The 16619-nt window shown below is 43.3% G+C and overlaps 3 protein-coding genes across 3 annotated transcripts; 1 reads left to right on the top strand and 2 right to left on the bottom strand.

The window, feature by feature from the left end:
- Positions 1–8218: 8218 nt before the first annotated feature.
- Positions 8219–8889, bottom strand: BDV27DRAFT_28268 (chromo domain-containing protein). The gene has a single exon (XM_032076212.1). The coding sequence runs from the start codon at positions 8746–8748 to the stop codon at positions 8383–8385; it is 366 nt and encodes a 121-aa protein (XP_031924574.1). The 5' UTR covers positions 8749–8889; the 3' UTR covers positions 8219–8382.
- On the bottom strand, positions 8475–9619 carry BDV27DRAFT_133001 (uncharacterized protein). The gene has a single exon (XM_032067997.1). The coding sequence runs from the start codon at positions 9538–9540 to the stop codon at positions 9031–9033; it is 510 nt and encodes a 169-aa protein (XP_031924573.1). The 5' UTR covers positions 9541–9619; the 3' UTR covers positions 8475–9030.
- Positions 9620–11640: 2021 nt separating this feature from the next.
- On the top strand, positions 11641–15173 carry BDV27DRAFT_132999 (uncharacterized protein). Its single transcript, XM_032067996.1, has 4 exons — positions 11641–11821; positions 11887–12379; positions 12459–14137; positions 14197–15173. Exons 2-4 carry the CDS (start codon positions 11900–11902, stop codon positions 14960–14962), a joined length of 2925 nt encoding a protein of 974 aa, XP_031924572.1. The 5' UTR covers positions 11641–11821; positions 11887–11899; the 3' UTR covers positions 14963–15173.
- Positions 15174–16619: the final 1446 nt, after the last annotated feature.

Raw genomic sequence — 16619 nt, 5'->3', positions numbered from 1 at the left:
AGATAGGATCTCTAGAGATAATCTAAGAGATCTAGGGCTAGTAGAGGAAGCAGAGAGTAGGGGAGAAGGATAGTAGGAGGGGTAGCCTAGACACGCCTAGGTAATACCCAATAGACAATGAATACCGAGGAGGGCACAGCCCAAATGCTCTGGCGCAGATAGGCGGTTCGGGCGAGGAAAAGGACCAGAACGAATACACAGAGGATAGAAGAGGCTGGTAGAGCCTCTAGGGGCAAATTAGAGGCAGTGGCCTAGACCACTGCCTAGACGCATGTGTCTGTCATAGCCGATTGGCTCCATATGGACGTTAAACTTGATTAAATAAATAAATAAATACTTCTATATATAGTACCAATATTTGGTTTATTATTGTCTGAAAGATCGCGGGTATATTATATAGTCTGAAAAGTATAGTAAGCTATTCAAATTTACCAAAGATTGTATTGAATACTGTTTTCGGTATCGACAGTTTATTGATTCTGACCTGCCAATATCCAGATAGAAGATCGATCTTAGATAAGTATTTGACTTGGCTAACTATATCGATAAGCTCTTGAATTCGCAGTAAAAAAATAGCTATTCTTCTCGGTTACTTTGTTTAATGCGCGGTAGTCGATATATATTTGCTATTTTCTATCAGACTTCTTTATAAAAATTATAGAAAATCCCTATACAGAAGTAGAGAGTTGTATCAGCCCTGCTTTGACTATAGCTTTTATCTATATCTTAAACTCTGCTAGCTTTTCTGGTAATAAAAAATAGATATTAATATTAATAAGTAGTATATTACCTGTATTAATCTTATAGGCTAGTCCCTGTTTCGGTAGTAGCTTTGTTGGCAGTTACTCTCAGAAAATATTACTATACTCGAGGACTATTGGCTCTATATTTATTGTCTCTCTGCTATCTGGATCTATTTAATTAGTAGCTCTTATAAAGAAGAGCTGTATCTTATCTCTTCTCTTCCAGATTGCTTTGGCAGCTGCTCGAGCTAATATAAAATTTAGGGATCCTCTGCCCGCCTGTATATAGTGTCTTAGGTCAGCGGGCCGGATCTTATAGGATCTGCTCTTACTGTCCCGTAGTGTTATCTCAGATATCCGCCAGTCGATATAAGAGTTAAGGTCTCAGAGCCAGTCGCGGCCAAGAATAAGATTATATTCTTTCAGCTTGATAGCCTATATATTAATTCTCTCTAGCTATTCTTCTAACTGTAGCAGTAAACTATAGATACTACTAGTTTCTAGGAGATTTCTATTAGAGAGTTTTACTTTAAGGGGTACTCTAGTTTGTCTCTATAACCAAGGTCTATCTTGTACCAGGGCCTATGCTACAAAGATATAACTTACTCCTGAATTTACAAGAATTTATATTATATATTATATTGAGTCGTGCCCTATTACTCTTTTGTAGTAGGATATAGTATCTTCTAAAATATATAGATAACTGCTACACTTAGATTTTGTTATCTAGATAACTACTTCCTCTGAGTCCTTATTATCTAGAGAATCTAGGGTTTCGGACCAATCTATATTCTTTAGAGAGACTTATTTTATTTAGTTAACTAGTGCTTTTTTATCTAGTAACTATAGTCTTTTCCCGATATATTCTTTCTTAGTCTCAACTTGTAGTGTCTGGCAATATATCTCTTTTTACAGTAGTAAAAGTACTTCAGTACCTCTTCAGAGCCGCTACTATAGTTAGATCCCTTACTATTCTATCCAGTAGAGTACCGATTATCTGTTCTGTATATAGTATTTAAGTCTATCGGCTCTGTCTACTGATTATTGATCTCTATCGTTTCACTACTATCTTGGTTAGGGTGGTGGATATAGCTAGAGATAATCTTGCCCTGTTTATACTGGACAAACTTTTTTACTACTATATTAAATATTATAGGAGAGTTTTCTTTCTCGGCTTACTTAGCCTGTAGAATTTTCTTTGCTTGTACTATAAAATAGTAGATACAGATATCCTCTGGGAGTAGAGATAAGATACAGATTACTGTATCGGTATAGGTACTAGTATATATCTGTATAGATTTTATCTCTTAATAGTAGTTATTATAGGTTTCCCAGTATTTAGTTATCCCGCGATACTTACTAAAGTTAGTGCGGACCCACTTCTTGAGCTGTTCAAGGATAATAATAGAATTATTGTTTTCTATTGTTATATACTACTTTTTTGTTTTCTAGTATTCTTGTGTAGCTCCGGTAAACTTCTGTTTAATAATAATTATTTTCTCTATCTCAGTAGCTTCTTTCTGTGTAAAAATTTGTTTATTCTTGAAATATTGATCTACTTGTTATAGCTATTTATCTGCGGTATTGTTCTCAAAATAACTATTATACTTGGGAATCTGTCCAAGATTGGAGATTTTCCGGTAGAGATACTCACTTCTCGCTGCTACTACTTTATCTGTCAATATAGTCCCTTTTATTATTGTAGTTAGAGTAGTACTACCAGAGATATTTATTAATAGAGGAGTTTATAGGGCTATAAATAATATAGTCTGTATTACTGTATATTGTACAAGTTTATTTATAATCTATTAAGCTGTTTCTTCTGCTGTCTGTTAAGTAGTAAGTATTACTGTCTACTGTACTGCAGCTTCTACAACTTGTACTTATTATTCTATAAATTTTATTTACTCTTCTACTGATATTTATAATATTTCAAAGGCTGCCAGAGTTATCTTATTACTGATAGTTTCTTTTGTTTACTCGAGTAACTGTGGAAGGTTCGGCTATTGCGAGAATTATTGTTGTTACTCAGCTATTTTCTTAGGACTCTCAGATATAGTGAATTCTATTATTTTTTATTAGATTATTTAATTGACAGGGTCTCTCTTTCTCAGTTATATACTACTCTTTATAGATAGCTTAACTAGCGAGGCTACTTAGCTTCTTGAGATCTATTATGTCTTATTGCAACCTACGGAATCTAATCGAGTGTCGTGAGACTATACTGGGCAGAGAAAACTCTGTCTCCGAGTTCGGATATACTACTAGATGAGATTACAAGTAGCGGTATACTATAAGAGATAGAGAGTTACCGATTTTCTACTAAAGATAGGGGTCGCTATGTCCTTTATATACACAGGGTAGTTAAGCACTGTAGGGTTAAGCCCGTGGTGCAGTCACTAGGGCCGTAGCTAAAGTGAAAGGCTCCCTTACATAGCTCTGTAGTACCGTTACCTCAGTGTAGCTGCGATCACACTGGTATCTTTCGAAACAAATTTAGGCCGAGTTGTCTCGATAATTCGGTTCGCTCTAGGCCAACAGATACAATGGCGCGGATGACCGATGTATCTAAACCGACGCTAGGCCGTCCGCCCGACACACATTTTGGCCCACCTGCAGCACTCCTACAGGTCTCTGTTCACTGTTCACTGTTCACCATCCTTTATTCTCCACCGCCGCCAGTCTTCCACCGTCCTCTATTTCCCCGCCCACTATTCAATGCCCACTATTTTCTATAGTTCACTCTCTTTTCACCACCTCTGTTTTCACTCCCTCTCTTTCCACCTTCCTCTTTTCACCTCCCTTTTTTTTTCTCCCTCTTTTCATCTCCACAGCAATCTACTTGAAAAAGGGCTATGATCCATTAAACCGCGGGTCTCGCGGAATCAAAATTTATGCGCTGAATTTACTCATTCCAGCCCGGTGGGATAGGTTAATTTTCCACAGGCAACACTATATTTCATCGGCCATTGTGTCGTCATACTTGTAATTCGGAGTTTTTATTACAGTGTCTTCACACCTCATCACACCTGTGACACCTCTTTGATTTGGTGCTGAGACTTGCTAAATCTTCAGCTCATATTTCTAGATAAGATTGAGAAGGGACGAAAATGATTTCTTTTAAGATATTGGAAATTATTTTATAACCGTTGGTTTGGTAGCCTGTTTGTGGCTATATAACTGTCCAGTAGAAATAGATCCTCTCTCCCATTATAATCTAGCTCTCTGCCCTCTTCCTGCCTATTGGCTAGTTCTATCAATAACAATAAACTACGCCATCGGTGGGTCTAAGACATACAACTTCAGTGAACGCCACCCTTTATCTTGGTATTATAAATAAAATGTGACGATTGAGATGGTTGAGACGATCGAGACAACGAGGGATATTGGATCACGTGAAAGACCAGTAGCAATGTATGGAGGACAAAGGAAATATCTGTTATAGGTCAATCGAAAGGAGATCAATTCGGACCAAGGACGAAAGTATCAAGACTGGGGAAAGAAGGAAGGAAAGATCTATCTCGTGGGGGAAGTTATTGATAAACCCAATATCCCAATCCGGCCATGTTTGCTCCCGTCACCAGTCTTGATATATAATCAACCAACTTATTGATTATTCTTTCAATCCTACCGTCTTCAATCGTCTTACTCGTAACAATATCCTAGATGCATTGTTGAGGTGTTTAAAGAAGAAAGAGCCAGTATATATTTAGATTCCTGCTTTTCTTCTTTTCTTCTTGAGTCTTGATATCTTTGTTGAATACTATATAATATAAACATAAAAATTAACTTACTGTGTAATTTTGCCAGTTACCACAGTCTATAGTAAACAGAGAGGATGGCTGTATTGCTAGTACTTGCTGGATCTGGGATCAAGAGGATGAATACCTCGAATATCCTATAAATTACCTAATAGAGGGATATATTGGATACCTGAAGATCTAACAGTGGACTGGCATACTTCTATACTCAAAAGGATAGTAGACTACAGCAGCTATTACATAATATAAATGCAGCACAATGAAGCTATGACTGGGGTGACAGCAGCCATATTTAATAGCGTGAAGGTGGTATATACATAGGTGCTATTCTTTCCAAACAAGATTTGCTCGTGATATAGTAAAGCGGAGGGTCTAGTCTGTACTGCCAGCTTACTCCGCCATTTTCAAATACTGGATTATATAAAAATATTCGATAGACCAATAGTTGTATCTTGTTAAAAACAAGGTCCGGGTTCTCCAAGCTTGTGAAAATCCAGGACTTGTTCCCGACAAAGTCATTGTTTTTATAGTGTCTCCAGGCTTGTCTTAGTGTCCATTTATTATTGAAGATCTTCTTGTCGAGAGCTGAACAAGGCATAGTTATTGGTATATCCAGCTTGAATTTTGTCCGGTACTTTTTCCGGGCTCCTTGATCGCGCCCTGGGACCATTAGTAAATAGGTCAAGAGCCATCTTGTAGCGATAATATACTTACATATAAGGACCTTCAAAAGTTTTCTTATGGTATTTGTTCGGATTTTGAAACAGTTGCTTTGGATAGGGCCAGATATATATATCCAACTGTCAGGTCGGAGAGTTCTTCTTTTATAGATAATCAGCAGTAACACTTTTTCGGATAGATCTTTTGTGAGGATCTCACAACTGAAATTCGATATCTCTAGATTCACCGGTTCAGAGGACTTTGACTATACTCCTAGAATTGACCAAATCATTACCATACAGAAAAGTCATTTTGTAAGGACCCTTAAAAATTACCATCAGTGAAGCCCTCTATAGGGTTTCACCACCGAAATCTGTAATATTCTTGACAATATTGCAGATTGTCTAAAACAATTCTATATTTTCATATCTAAGTAATTTCGCATGCCAAGGAGTATAGTAGGTAGATTCTCGATTCGTATATTATTGTGGGATGGGTAAAGATGGTGTCCATAATGGTCTGAAATTTCGGTGGCGCAAGTCCATTTAGTGAAATTGGTGAAAGGATCTATTCGAGGCATTATACAACATTGTGGAGATGTCGAAATCTAGTATCTATATATATTTTAATCTACGGTGAAGCCTCCTAGAGCATCAATTAGTATTCCTAGAATAAGAATTTACACTGGGACTGACTATGCCGTGTCCTAGGATCAGTATTTCATTCCCGGGGAACCACGAACTTGATTCTCGGGGTGCTATTGGTCTCAGGGAGAATCAGCTGGATCCTGGAATTGTCTCAGTATTGGACAATTTCCACCAGGTTCTATTTTTAGTGCTGAAAAACCGAGTAAACTGGCACGCAAAACCGCCCATGTCTATTAAACAAGCTGTAACCTCACTCGGTATGGCTATCAATATACCAAATTGTCTAATTACAGCAGTACAATCCCGAACACGAATTGAATTTGAACAAGGTCAGGCTCAGGTACAACTTACAATGGCCAGTTTCGGAAGGCAATTACTCTGTGGACCCTATTCGACAAACCGTTAGCCTTGTTCTCTGCTTTCTACCGCTATCTACTTCAGATTAGAAGAACAACACGCAGCACTGATATAATAATATATATTCTATGTTGGAATCACGGGAAGTAAAAAAGTGTTGGAGGACATAAATACAGAACTGCGACGTTAATCAATCTCTGAATTTCGAGCTTTGATAAGAGTAAGTTGACGACAAGATAATGTACTGTACTCTGTACAGGAACTAAGTCTATTCTGGAAACTGTGTTAAATCACAAAGTTATCAACTTTGGAATTAGAGTTCTAGATTGTGTAATAATTGTGATATTCTGGCAAGAACAAAGGAGATCGGAAGATATGGGAATAATCTCAGGCGATACTATTTACAGTTGTCTGCTTCAGGTATGTCTTCGCTTACTTAAGGATGTTGTGTACTTGAACTCTCTCTTCTTATTTATCTTCCTTTCCTTCTTCTTTCTCTGTTCAGTCTTGATACCTTTGTTGAATGGTATAGTTTGATCCAGGATCTTTCTTTTTGACCTGTAATAGATTGTAGGATACCCATTATTGTGCCGCTCCCATATTAATATAGTAAAAGTGTCTAGATAAACCTGAGCACTCTCCTATATAGTGCTTGGTCCTGTTTCCTATCTCTTTGATTGCTATGTATCGCCCCGATCGCTGGCACAAAGGGTTGTCTGAGAGCAGGAAGCATCGCGAGGCAGGACTTTCAGCCTGGGATCAAGAAAATCTATTTTCGGTATAAAAACTTCTCCAGCAGCACTAATTAAAAAGAACAGCGGGAAGCCCCTCAGATTCAGTAAGTTAGTAGCAAAAACTGAGCTATAGCCTTCGATTTTGGAGGACATAAGTGTTATCGGAGGCAGGTTTGTGACATGTTCGTCTATCTGCGATCCCAGGAACCCCCACTAGAGCGAGCTATTGTAATATCGGAGGAATGGAAAAGCTCTTTATATATCAATTGATTATGAATCAGCTGGAAGTGGGTTGCTCAAGAGCTACTACGGAAGCGCCGCGCCGCGGGAGCACTTTGGAAGTACTCCGGGTACTCTCAGATTACCCCGGGAATACTCTAGGAGTACTCTAGGAGGACTTCGACTACTCCCGGATTGCTCCAGGACTCGTCCCGGCTACTCCAAGATTACTCCGGGAGTGCTCCGGGATTGCTTATAGGGCCGCCGGGACTAACCCAGAATAGAGACTAGGAGGTGATCGTTCCCCGAATTGATAGTCTAAGCGTCATCTTTGCTAAAGCATACGTGGAAGATTAAGCGCCGAATCAAGGCTGAATGAAGAGTTGTAGATTACAGGTCAGTATAGGAGTCGCTAGAAAGTCCTCGTAACCTGCCTTTGTAATAACTAGACTTGCTTATATTGATGGACCTTTGAATACCTGGGGCTTACTTATATTAGACCACTGCTTATCACCCTTCCCCTCCCCCCTCCCCTAAACCCAATATCTGACATAACTAGACCATATTAGTTAGTGTTTCCTTTCCACTCCCGACAAATTACCGAGTTCAATAGAGCCTGTCTCTTTCAGTGTTTCCCGGGCAGTTGAATGAATCCATTAGAATTGCGCCCAGGGACCAAGAATGCATTAGATTGTGTAAGAAGGGAAGGGAAAGGGAACCAGTTACTGTCGTCCAGAACAAGGTAGTGAATAAATATATTGTCTCAGTGACCTCGAAAAAACGGCATACAAATTATTGCTATTTAATATTAAACAATTTTTTTTTCTTTCCCTAGAGATAACAGGTGAACCAAGTATGGCTATCAGTCAAGAATTATATCTTGTAGGTTTTTCTTCCTCTTTGTGCTCCAATACACTTGGAGGGAGGCCTTAGTCCGACCAGAGAATTTCCGTGAGAATTCCCGATATATTGCCGATCAAGGGAGATGCTCTTCGACTCTGAGCTTTGACAAAAGGGCGAATTCATCCGGGGACCACAGTAAACCTTTTCTTGTAGGAGGTTTATGGCGCATGGATATATGTTTGGCAAATGAGCCTGGAGGACGGGAATAAGAATGATTCCTGCCTTGTGCACGGCCGGTGCCGCGATTACAATTACGTGTTGCGCGAGTTCTGTCTGCAGTGATGGCTAGTTGTAACTCATAGTTCTCTAAGACAACCGTATTTTGCAGTGAAACACCTGGTTCCCAGGTGACCTTAGACTATTTGTAGCCCTTCCACTTAACGAGATATGAGACGGAACCATGGGTACCTTGTCTATATGCGAGGATCTTTTTAATTTCATACTCAAGCTGATCATTGTCTTGTTGATCTTTGTTTTCGATTAGTGGTGATTCTCTGTGGTTCTGCGATCCACACTCTAATCCACAGTAGAAAGACTGGTCGAAGGAACGCACGCCCTCGGTAACTGAGTATTGGTGTACAGGATCGGACATTGTATTGCGATCATAACCTGTTCCATAATTTGATGGAGACTGGGTACCCGGGCTGTTAGGCTGAGAAAGACATTGAGATAGGACGCTCTCAAACAACCAGGAAACGAACTGCAACCGATCTGGCAATGACATTGCGAAGAATTGAGTACGAAAAGAGGAAAAAGTGTGGCCATGAGCCTCTCGCCTGCGAGGACTGGTTTCTCGTAAGGGAAGCCGACTAGGGCCATTTCCTATAGGTCTCTTTCGGATATAACAGCTCTTTGTCACTGAAGTACTGTGCGTATTCGAAGTCGCGGAGCCCCCTAAAGTATTTTGTGTGAGTTGTGGGGCTGGAAGTACAGTGTCGAAGGTCGAAGCTTGTGAAGACAAGCTCTCCGTAATACCTGCAAGATCAAGCTCCTGACAGGGTGAAGCCTAGGAGGCGTATCGTACAGTTGAAGCCGGGTTGTCATTCAAAATTGCGGGATTGATACGCGCGGTTGTGTCTTCGACTTCTAGAGTTTGGACGGTTTCCTCGGGAGAGGAAGTTGGGGGGCCGTGCTCCACAGTGATAGTTTGCTGCGAACTGGAATCGGATAGGGTTAACTGAGCCCGCGACTTAGTTCCAGCATTCAAGCACACTTCTTCCGGTAGGCGGTTCGGAAGAGGATGTTGTTGAGTTTTATCGGTATAACTCTGCGTCTTTGGTGCATTATTATAAGATAAAGAAGTCGGAGTGGCTGTCATGGAGATGGGACTTGGGTAACGACAAAGTTTGGCAGGCATATTCAGGGCTTCTGGTTTGTCATGAAAAGGGTTCCAGGGACGAAAGGAATCCAGGCGATAACTTGCACTAGTCATCTTGCGAGTATTGGACGGCTGGTCTCGGGGACAGGTGATTCTGGGCACGTATGTAACAGGGGACGGGAGGGGGAAGAGTGGCATGAAGAGGGGGGGTTAGAGGAACAAGGGAAGGGAGAGGAATAAGGGTGATCTGAGTATTCTAGGAGTAGGGGGATGAGAGTCATTATATATATAGTAGAGCTATGGGTAGAGGAACCCGCAGCTGGCTGCTGGTCCAATGTTTCTCCAGCTCGGCCAGCTCATCGAAGGGGCTCGGCAGCAACTGTACAGTGGCAGGTAGTTTGGTCACTTAAAGAGTTTTCGCGATACTTCTGGCCATTCAATTCTGAAGAATGTACCTGGAAGTCGTCATTGTGATTGTCATACGCTAGGTAGAAATTGCCTAATAGGATCAGGTCCAGAATCCTGTGATTTATGTGGCAATCCGCTTCTGTCCCATGATGTAGCGAGAGTCAGGGCTCGAAGCTAGGGTTGAATGCGCTATTTTCGCCATTGGCCCAAATAATGAGTGTATCGTTTTGAGAGCGCGTCAACGGGGCGACATAGCTTCGGAGAGACCGACGTGACGACAAATGGCTGCCAAGGAGGTCGAGAATCAAGGCAGTAGGGGGCGTAAGTGGGACATTGTGAGGTTTGTACATTGCAGACTGAACCATATATTCTCTGGAAAGGTCAATGGGCCAAAGACACCCTACAGGCGGATCTGGTACCATGTAGAGCAGGCCAATACAATGGGGGAGACAGTGCAAGATTGTGATCCAAACGAGACGGTGCGTTCATAGTTATCGTATACAATAGAAGGATAACCGGCCGTGGATGATAATCTTCCTCGTCGCAAATCATAGCCTTCAGCTGTACAGCAGCAGCGGTAAAAGTTTAGACTGTGTTGAGACCATCGGTTCAAGCGGCATCTCCGGCGAGGGTAGAAGGGTCAGAGCGTCAAGTGGGGTTGAAAGACGCATGAACTTTTGGGGGCCGGAAGGAAAAGGGGTAGGGAAGGGAAAAGGAAAAGAAGAGAAAGTGCGTGGTTGAGTCGAGAGGACGGAGGCCGATATTTTATAGATGGCTGGCAGAGTGGTTCAATGGGAGCCAGATGCTGCGCCCCGCTAACTGTCACATCGTATACTTAATTTAATATTAAATAAATAGATTAATTCTAATCTAGATAATTCTTTTTAATCTAATCTAGATAAATTCTCTGAATCCAGACCGGGTTAAGACTCTAGAATCTATAACCTAGAGCGGATTCTGTCTTCTATCTCCGCCCCCGACCCGGAGCTGGGTTGGGGCATGTTCGGGTCGGGTTCGGCGGGAAACCTGTGCCACTCTAGGTCTAGGCCGCATAAGCTCACCGCTTGGCTCATGCGACCTGTGTACACCACCTGCCTACTCTTCTATCAATTTTTACTCTGAAATAGAATTTACCGCGGGTCCGGAGCTACTTGCTGAGCATTGAGTATGACCAGCCATCCCTTATCCTAAGCATCTGATAGCCTGCGCCGTGACTTAAACAGCACTCGACCAAGTAACGAGCGTAGGGGGGCAGTCGACCCACAGACTGGCATGAGGCGCGAATTAAGAACAATTATTCTTCCTACTTCCAGAACAAACCTGCAGGGTAACTACGTGCTCATAAGTTTCCGTCCACTCTCTTTTCTGCCGGCAAGAAATATTCAGGGTTGTCGGTGTCCACTCTCCAATATTTCGGCATAGTGATAGTTGTTGTTTCTTTCAATCCTGTCTAAATATTATATTGTCTTTAAAAGAACTTATTATACTCCCTGGTTCTGATTTATTCCAGTTTGTGATCCGCGATTCAGGCGGTGTATATATGGCGATGTAGGGAGTTGGAAACATAAGGACCTACTGTATGAAGTACACTGACTCTGAAAGTCTAGACACACCTTCTGCTACCGCGTTCCTCAAAGTAGCCTTACCGCCCGGTAATACCGGTCTTTGATTAGTGGAGGTTTGACTGGCAGGATTAGAGGTGTCTGAACTTTATGTAGTCACTGTAGATTGGCACCGTTACTGCAATACTGTCGGTTTACCAGATCTCGTACATCATGACATCATACGTAAGTCATGCCACCGTAAAACTGTTTGGACTAAAACAGTCATATTTAGAGCCTGTGGGGAAAAGGTGCTAGTGAATGAAAACCGTCATTTATCAATTTATTAGTTTGATCGGCATGTTCTGACAATATAGTCAAGGCAGAATAAAACCCTCAGCACAATCCAAGCATTTGCTTGTTACTCCCCTGCATGTTTTCGTCTGATAGTGGAACTCCCCTTCCTGCAGTCGTCGGTGCTTTCAACTGCCACAGTTGTAGTAATATTGGCTGATATGATTTCCCAGAATGTATATGCTTCCCCATATCCTGCATCTAGTTCCATGCGCTGACGTATAGTATCGCCTCACACAAGTCCAGGAATTGATATGAAGCTCACCAAGGGAAAACGACGACTCCCCTCATGGCTCGATCATTTTAACGCTCACGATCTGAAGGTGTTGTTTCGCTGTTGGGCCGCCACATGGGTGGCTGCACTGCTTATGTTCGTCGGCCCTACGCTACACACGATTGGAACAGAAACGTTCTTTGCCTGCATTGTACTCTTCATTCTGCCCCCCTCGGGTATTCTGCTTATTTTCCTTCTTGGGGAATTTACTCTTCTTATTGGCATGAGTCTTGCCTGGGCATGGGGAGTCATTGTCATGAAGGCAGCCCTAGCGGCCCGTTCACCATCACAGACGCAGGCTCAATTGGCCGCACTGCAACAGCAGGCATCTACTCAGGCTAATGCCTCTGGCCAGAGTATTGCTAGCGAAGCGCACATCCTCGTATTGAATGGGTTCATGCTAGATGCTCCAGTGACTGCCGTTTTTTTTGTCCTAATTTGTCTATTTATCTATTTCATGGTAGGCAAGATATGGTCCTCGATTCGTCCTATCGCTTCTTCGCCGTTCTTGACAATCAACTGAATGCGTGGCTCACTAGGCACGACTGCGAACAAGCAATCCGAAATTTGCTCTGTTGCAGATCTACGCAATCATTATCTCAGATCTTTTTCTCACCCTTGGCCCATCTCAACCCTCTTTCTACGGAACCCTCCCTGTCTCGCTAATTAAAGCAGCAGCAGTTGGTGTTGGCCTTGGTTTTGTTGCATCCATACTGTTCATCCCCCAATCCACCTCCCACACCTTCTTTACTGCCTTGGAAGGGCTACTTAAACTTGCAAAGCAGCCATTGGAATTTACTATATCCAGCTTAGAGAATGATTCGGAAAAGCTGGATGTCCAGGCTCTTCAAAAAGTGAAAGCAGAAATTGTCGCAGCGTACAAAGCAATGGAACTGGCGATTGCGTTCCTGCCTCTAGACTGTTCAATCGGTCGCTGGAACGCCGATGATATTAAGACTTTGAGAGGTCCGATACGCCAAAGCATGATGTCGAGTTTATTACTGCTGGAATATCATTCTGCACGGCTCGTCGGACAAAAGAGGCTACAAGGCCTTCTAGCCACTTCTGACGCAGAAGACACCCTGGATTATGCAAACGGCCGGCGACCCCGCGAGGTCGGTCGCTATCAGTTGATGCAAAGTGCACAATTCCTTCAGGCGCTACGGAGCCCCGAGAGTGAAGCCATTCGCTCGGAGACCGTTGAGGTATTGCGGGGATCCGTAAAAGTTATTCTCCCTGCCTGCCTGGATGCGATCACGGCCATCTCCGAATGTATACATACGCAAAGCTCCGGGGGATGGTTTACTCGCCCCTCAAATGACAAACATGAGCGACTTCTTCATCGATGTAGCACATCGCTTGAGGCCCTTAAATCGACTCGCTCCACCTTCACAACCGAGACTACGGAGCGATTGCTCCAGCTCCACGCAGACTTGTTTGACGAGACCAGTCATCTGCCGACTTTTGGCAACCTTGCCATCCATCCCTTTCGAGGCGTCATGTTTGGGATGGTATTCGAGACACAGATACTGTTCGTGACTGATGCTTTGGAGAAGCTTTTGGAACGAATCATCCAGCTATGCCAGGGACGGACGAAAGATAAGCTTTGGTTTCCCGTCGGAATCAGGTATGCGGCGGCGTGGGCTTTCAACGGAAATGTTACAGCTCCAATTCCAGGCCAATCGAATGTCATAGATCCCAACATTGTGGATAAGCAAGCTAAAGAAGCCCAGAGACGCCTCCGAATCAGTCGTGGATATGGAGTCAAACGTCGGAGTGGACTGGCTAGATCTATCATTGCTACAAATGAGTGGTTGTTCAACTCCGATGGTTTATATGCTTTAAGAATGATCGTTCTTACAGTTGCTCTGGCGATTCCTGCAGTCATACCGTCTAGCGCAGGTTTCTATTATCGCGAGAAGGGTATCTGGGGACTTATAATGGGTCAAACAACTCTGCTGGTCTACATGGCAGACTTTACCTTCTCCATGATCAGTCGAACCATTGGGACGGTGGTTGGAGGAGTGCTCGGGCTGCTGGTCTGGTATACTGGTTCTGCTAATGGACCAGGAAATCCATATGGACTAGCTGCCATTTCGGCTGCTGTTCTAGCCGTTCTCATGTGGGGACGTTTGTTCTTCAACCCTACTCTTTTGCAAGCCACTATAATGAGCGCTGCAACATGCATTCTCATTGTCGGATACAGCTTTGATGACACGTAAGCAATGGTAATTTTTTTTTTTAAATTCCAACTAGGCACTGATATCACATTACCAGGCATATTGCACAATATGGCAACCCGGGATTTGGCTACAACGTCTTCTGGCACCGCCTTGTCCTCGTATTGATCGGCTTCGCAGCTGCTCTCATCGTTCAACTATTGCCTTTGCCACCATCTGCATCACGCCACATAACCAAGACCCTATCGAATACTCTTCAGACACTTTCAGATCATTACGCGCTTGTGCTCTCCTGCTGGAACAAATCGGACAGCAATGTCGGTTTAGTTGCAGGGAAAGTCTCCATCGAAGTCGATGAACTGCTCGCCTCGCTTGAGGGCTCTATTGCCCTCCTACGCCTCGAATTCTCCGGCTCACCATTCGACAGTCAGAGCCTGGCCCAAATGAAATCAATATGCCAAGAGATAAATTGGGCCCTCGGGAGATTAATCTTCCTCTCCGTTTCGTTACCGGTCGAGCTTCAGGACCGGCTCACACACCTTGCCGGCATTCTTGACCATCGTAACATCGGAGATATCATGGCAGTACTGAGCATGGTTGAGCAAGCGCTCAAAACCGGCAATGCTCTGCCAGAGGTGATTCCCACTCCGTTATTGAACCGGTGCCATGAATATTGGCAGAATAGTAGCCTGGAGATAATACAGTACAGAGATCTGATTCGTGACAAAAATTATCGGAAGTTTTGTGTGGCAGTGAGTTCTTATCTGAAGTTTCTTTCCAAAATCGATGAGCTTGTGCTTGTTGTGAAGGGCAGTCTGGGAGAGTCTCATATTATAAGCAAGGAGTTGCCAGAGGGCGTTTGACATCCGGCCTGAGCATGGAGTATGGGTGAAGTGGTGTACTTTACATTTTGGACGTCTTCACTTTAGGCTGCGATCAATTTTACCACTCAGACGAAATCAAGTGGTGTTAGTTTCCATACGGGGGAGGTGTTAGGTTAGAATGGGGGAAAGCTGTGTTAATTCTGCTGGTCAAAACTGACAATCATTCAACCCCCCCTTCAGCTGCTCTTCTCATAAAGTATTTAAGTCTTTTAAGTAGTATTGCTGATTAAGTATCCCTTGTAATATATAATTAAAGTGCTTACCAGGCTATATTTAATAAAGATATTGCGATAGCGACTATAGACTAACTGCTGTATGTTCAGGAACTTTCAGGAACTTCTCGCGCAGTTAGTCCAGTGTTAGTACCCGATCTAATAGTCAGTACTCTGCTGTCCTGCGGTATTGGCTGTGAGTAGTAAATATAGTCTGAAAGACAGTAGTCTGAGTCTATAGATTCTAGAGGAAGTTCTATTCCTATTAATTATTAGTTAGATTATTCTAAAGCTCTTACAGAAGTAGTAATACGCCCGCCCGCTAACGAGAGAGTTGGTCGAATGTCCGCCAGTGCTGCAAGTTGAACACTGTGATCCAGCAACAGCTCGAGCAAAACGTCCTGTTACCAATGAATGCGTAGGCCCAAGCCAGCTCCGGAAGGTACCCTCCTTTCTCAATGCTGCATCGGGGAATAGTAGTGCTCACAAAATCCGCCTCACTGATCGAGGATGGTGATGCTGGCCCTACATCTGGGAGCAGCTCTGGAATACAGTGTCGGATAGGAGATGTCTGCAGCGGGAAGAACGCTCCCGATATTATCAAAAAGAACCTGAGGGTATGCTTGTTCGCCTATGGTGAGCATACTCATCGCCGAAACATTGTATGCCAGGGAAGTGGCAAAAAGGAATTGCCGAGAACTCCGACACGGACGGAATATATATCGGTCTATTATCTCGGGTATTTCTCTTTTGGGAAACATCGAAGACCTGGCATGCTGTCTCGGATGGTCTCGACTCTAATGAAAACAGGCCCGGAATGTTGACCCAATTCGTGCTCCTGATGGTCTATGTCGACTGGAAGTATTGTTACCCGAACCCAGAGGTACCCGTCAAGATGCTAACAATCCAGAGGTAGGACATGTGGCATACGTGCAGCAATCTGACTACATTATCAGCTTAAGCTTTAGCGAGTGTCATGGCATATGTCGTCGCGAGACCTTTGAGACCTTGAGAAATACCTTCACCGAGTCACATCCCGATCTCCGCTATCCAACTGACACCGCCAGGCCTGGTCACTGCTAGAAACCGGGGATCTGTTAGTGGTAAACGGTCTCGTTGCGCTGATTCGCGCGGGATTATCTCTGGTAGTGACGCGAGTCAAACAACAGGAAATACGTAATTATGGTCATGTATATTCTAATGGTCATACCCCATGGATGACTTCCTTTACATAAATAGTCTCCAGAACGGACAAGAAGAGAAGGTACAGCGAGAAATACGCGCAAAGCGAGGTACTAGGGACCCAGAGGTAGATAGAAAATTACGTTTCAGAACGACTCCACATACCCATATCCCCGCTCCGATATTGACGAGACTCGGACATAAGGGAACACCGAGCAAGCGCATCGCTAAGAAGTTTATAA

This window comes from Aspergillus caelatus (genome assembly GCF_009193585.1).
Source record: "Aspergillus caelatus strain CBS 763.97 unplaced genomic scaffold BDV27scaffold_172, whole genome shotgun sequence".
NCBI classification, from domain to species: Eukaryota; Fungi; Ascomycota; class Eurotiomycetes; order Eurotiales; family Aspergillaceae; genus Aspergillus; species Aspergillus caelatus.
Note: the sequence above shows the minus strand (reverse complement) of the source record. Positions and strands in the feature narration are given on the sequence as shown.

Bases quoted from the DNA above. Each gene is read 5' to 3' on its own strand.
- BDV27DRAFT_28268 (XM_032076212.1), bottom strand. From the start codon at position 8,748: ATGTCATTGCCAGATCGGTTGCAGTTCGTTTCCTGGTTGTTTGAGAGC.
- BDV27DRAFT_133001 (XM_032067997.1), bottom strand. From the start codon at position 9,540: ATGCCACTCTTCCCCCTCCCGTCCCCTGTTACATACGTGCCCAGAATC.
- BDV27DRAFT_132999 (XM_032067996.1), top strand. From the start codon at position 11,900: ATGAAGCTCACCAAGGGAAAACGACGACTCCCCTCATGGCTCGATCAT. The intron at 12,380-12,458 runs GTAGGCAAGATA...GTGGCTCACTAG, and splicing joins GTCTATTTATCTATTTCATG to GCACGACTGCGAACAAGCAA. The intron at 14,138-14,196 runs GTAAGCAATGGT...TCACATTACCAG, and splicing joins GGATACAGCTTTGATGACAC to GCATATTGCACAATATGGCA.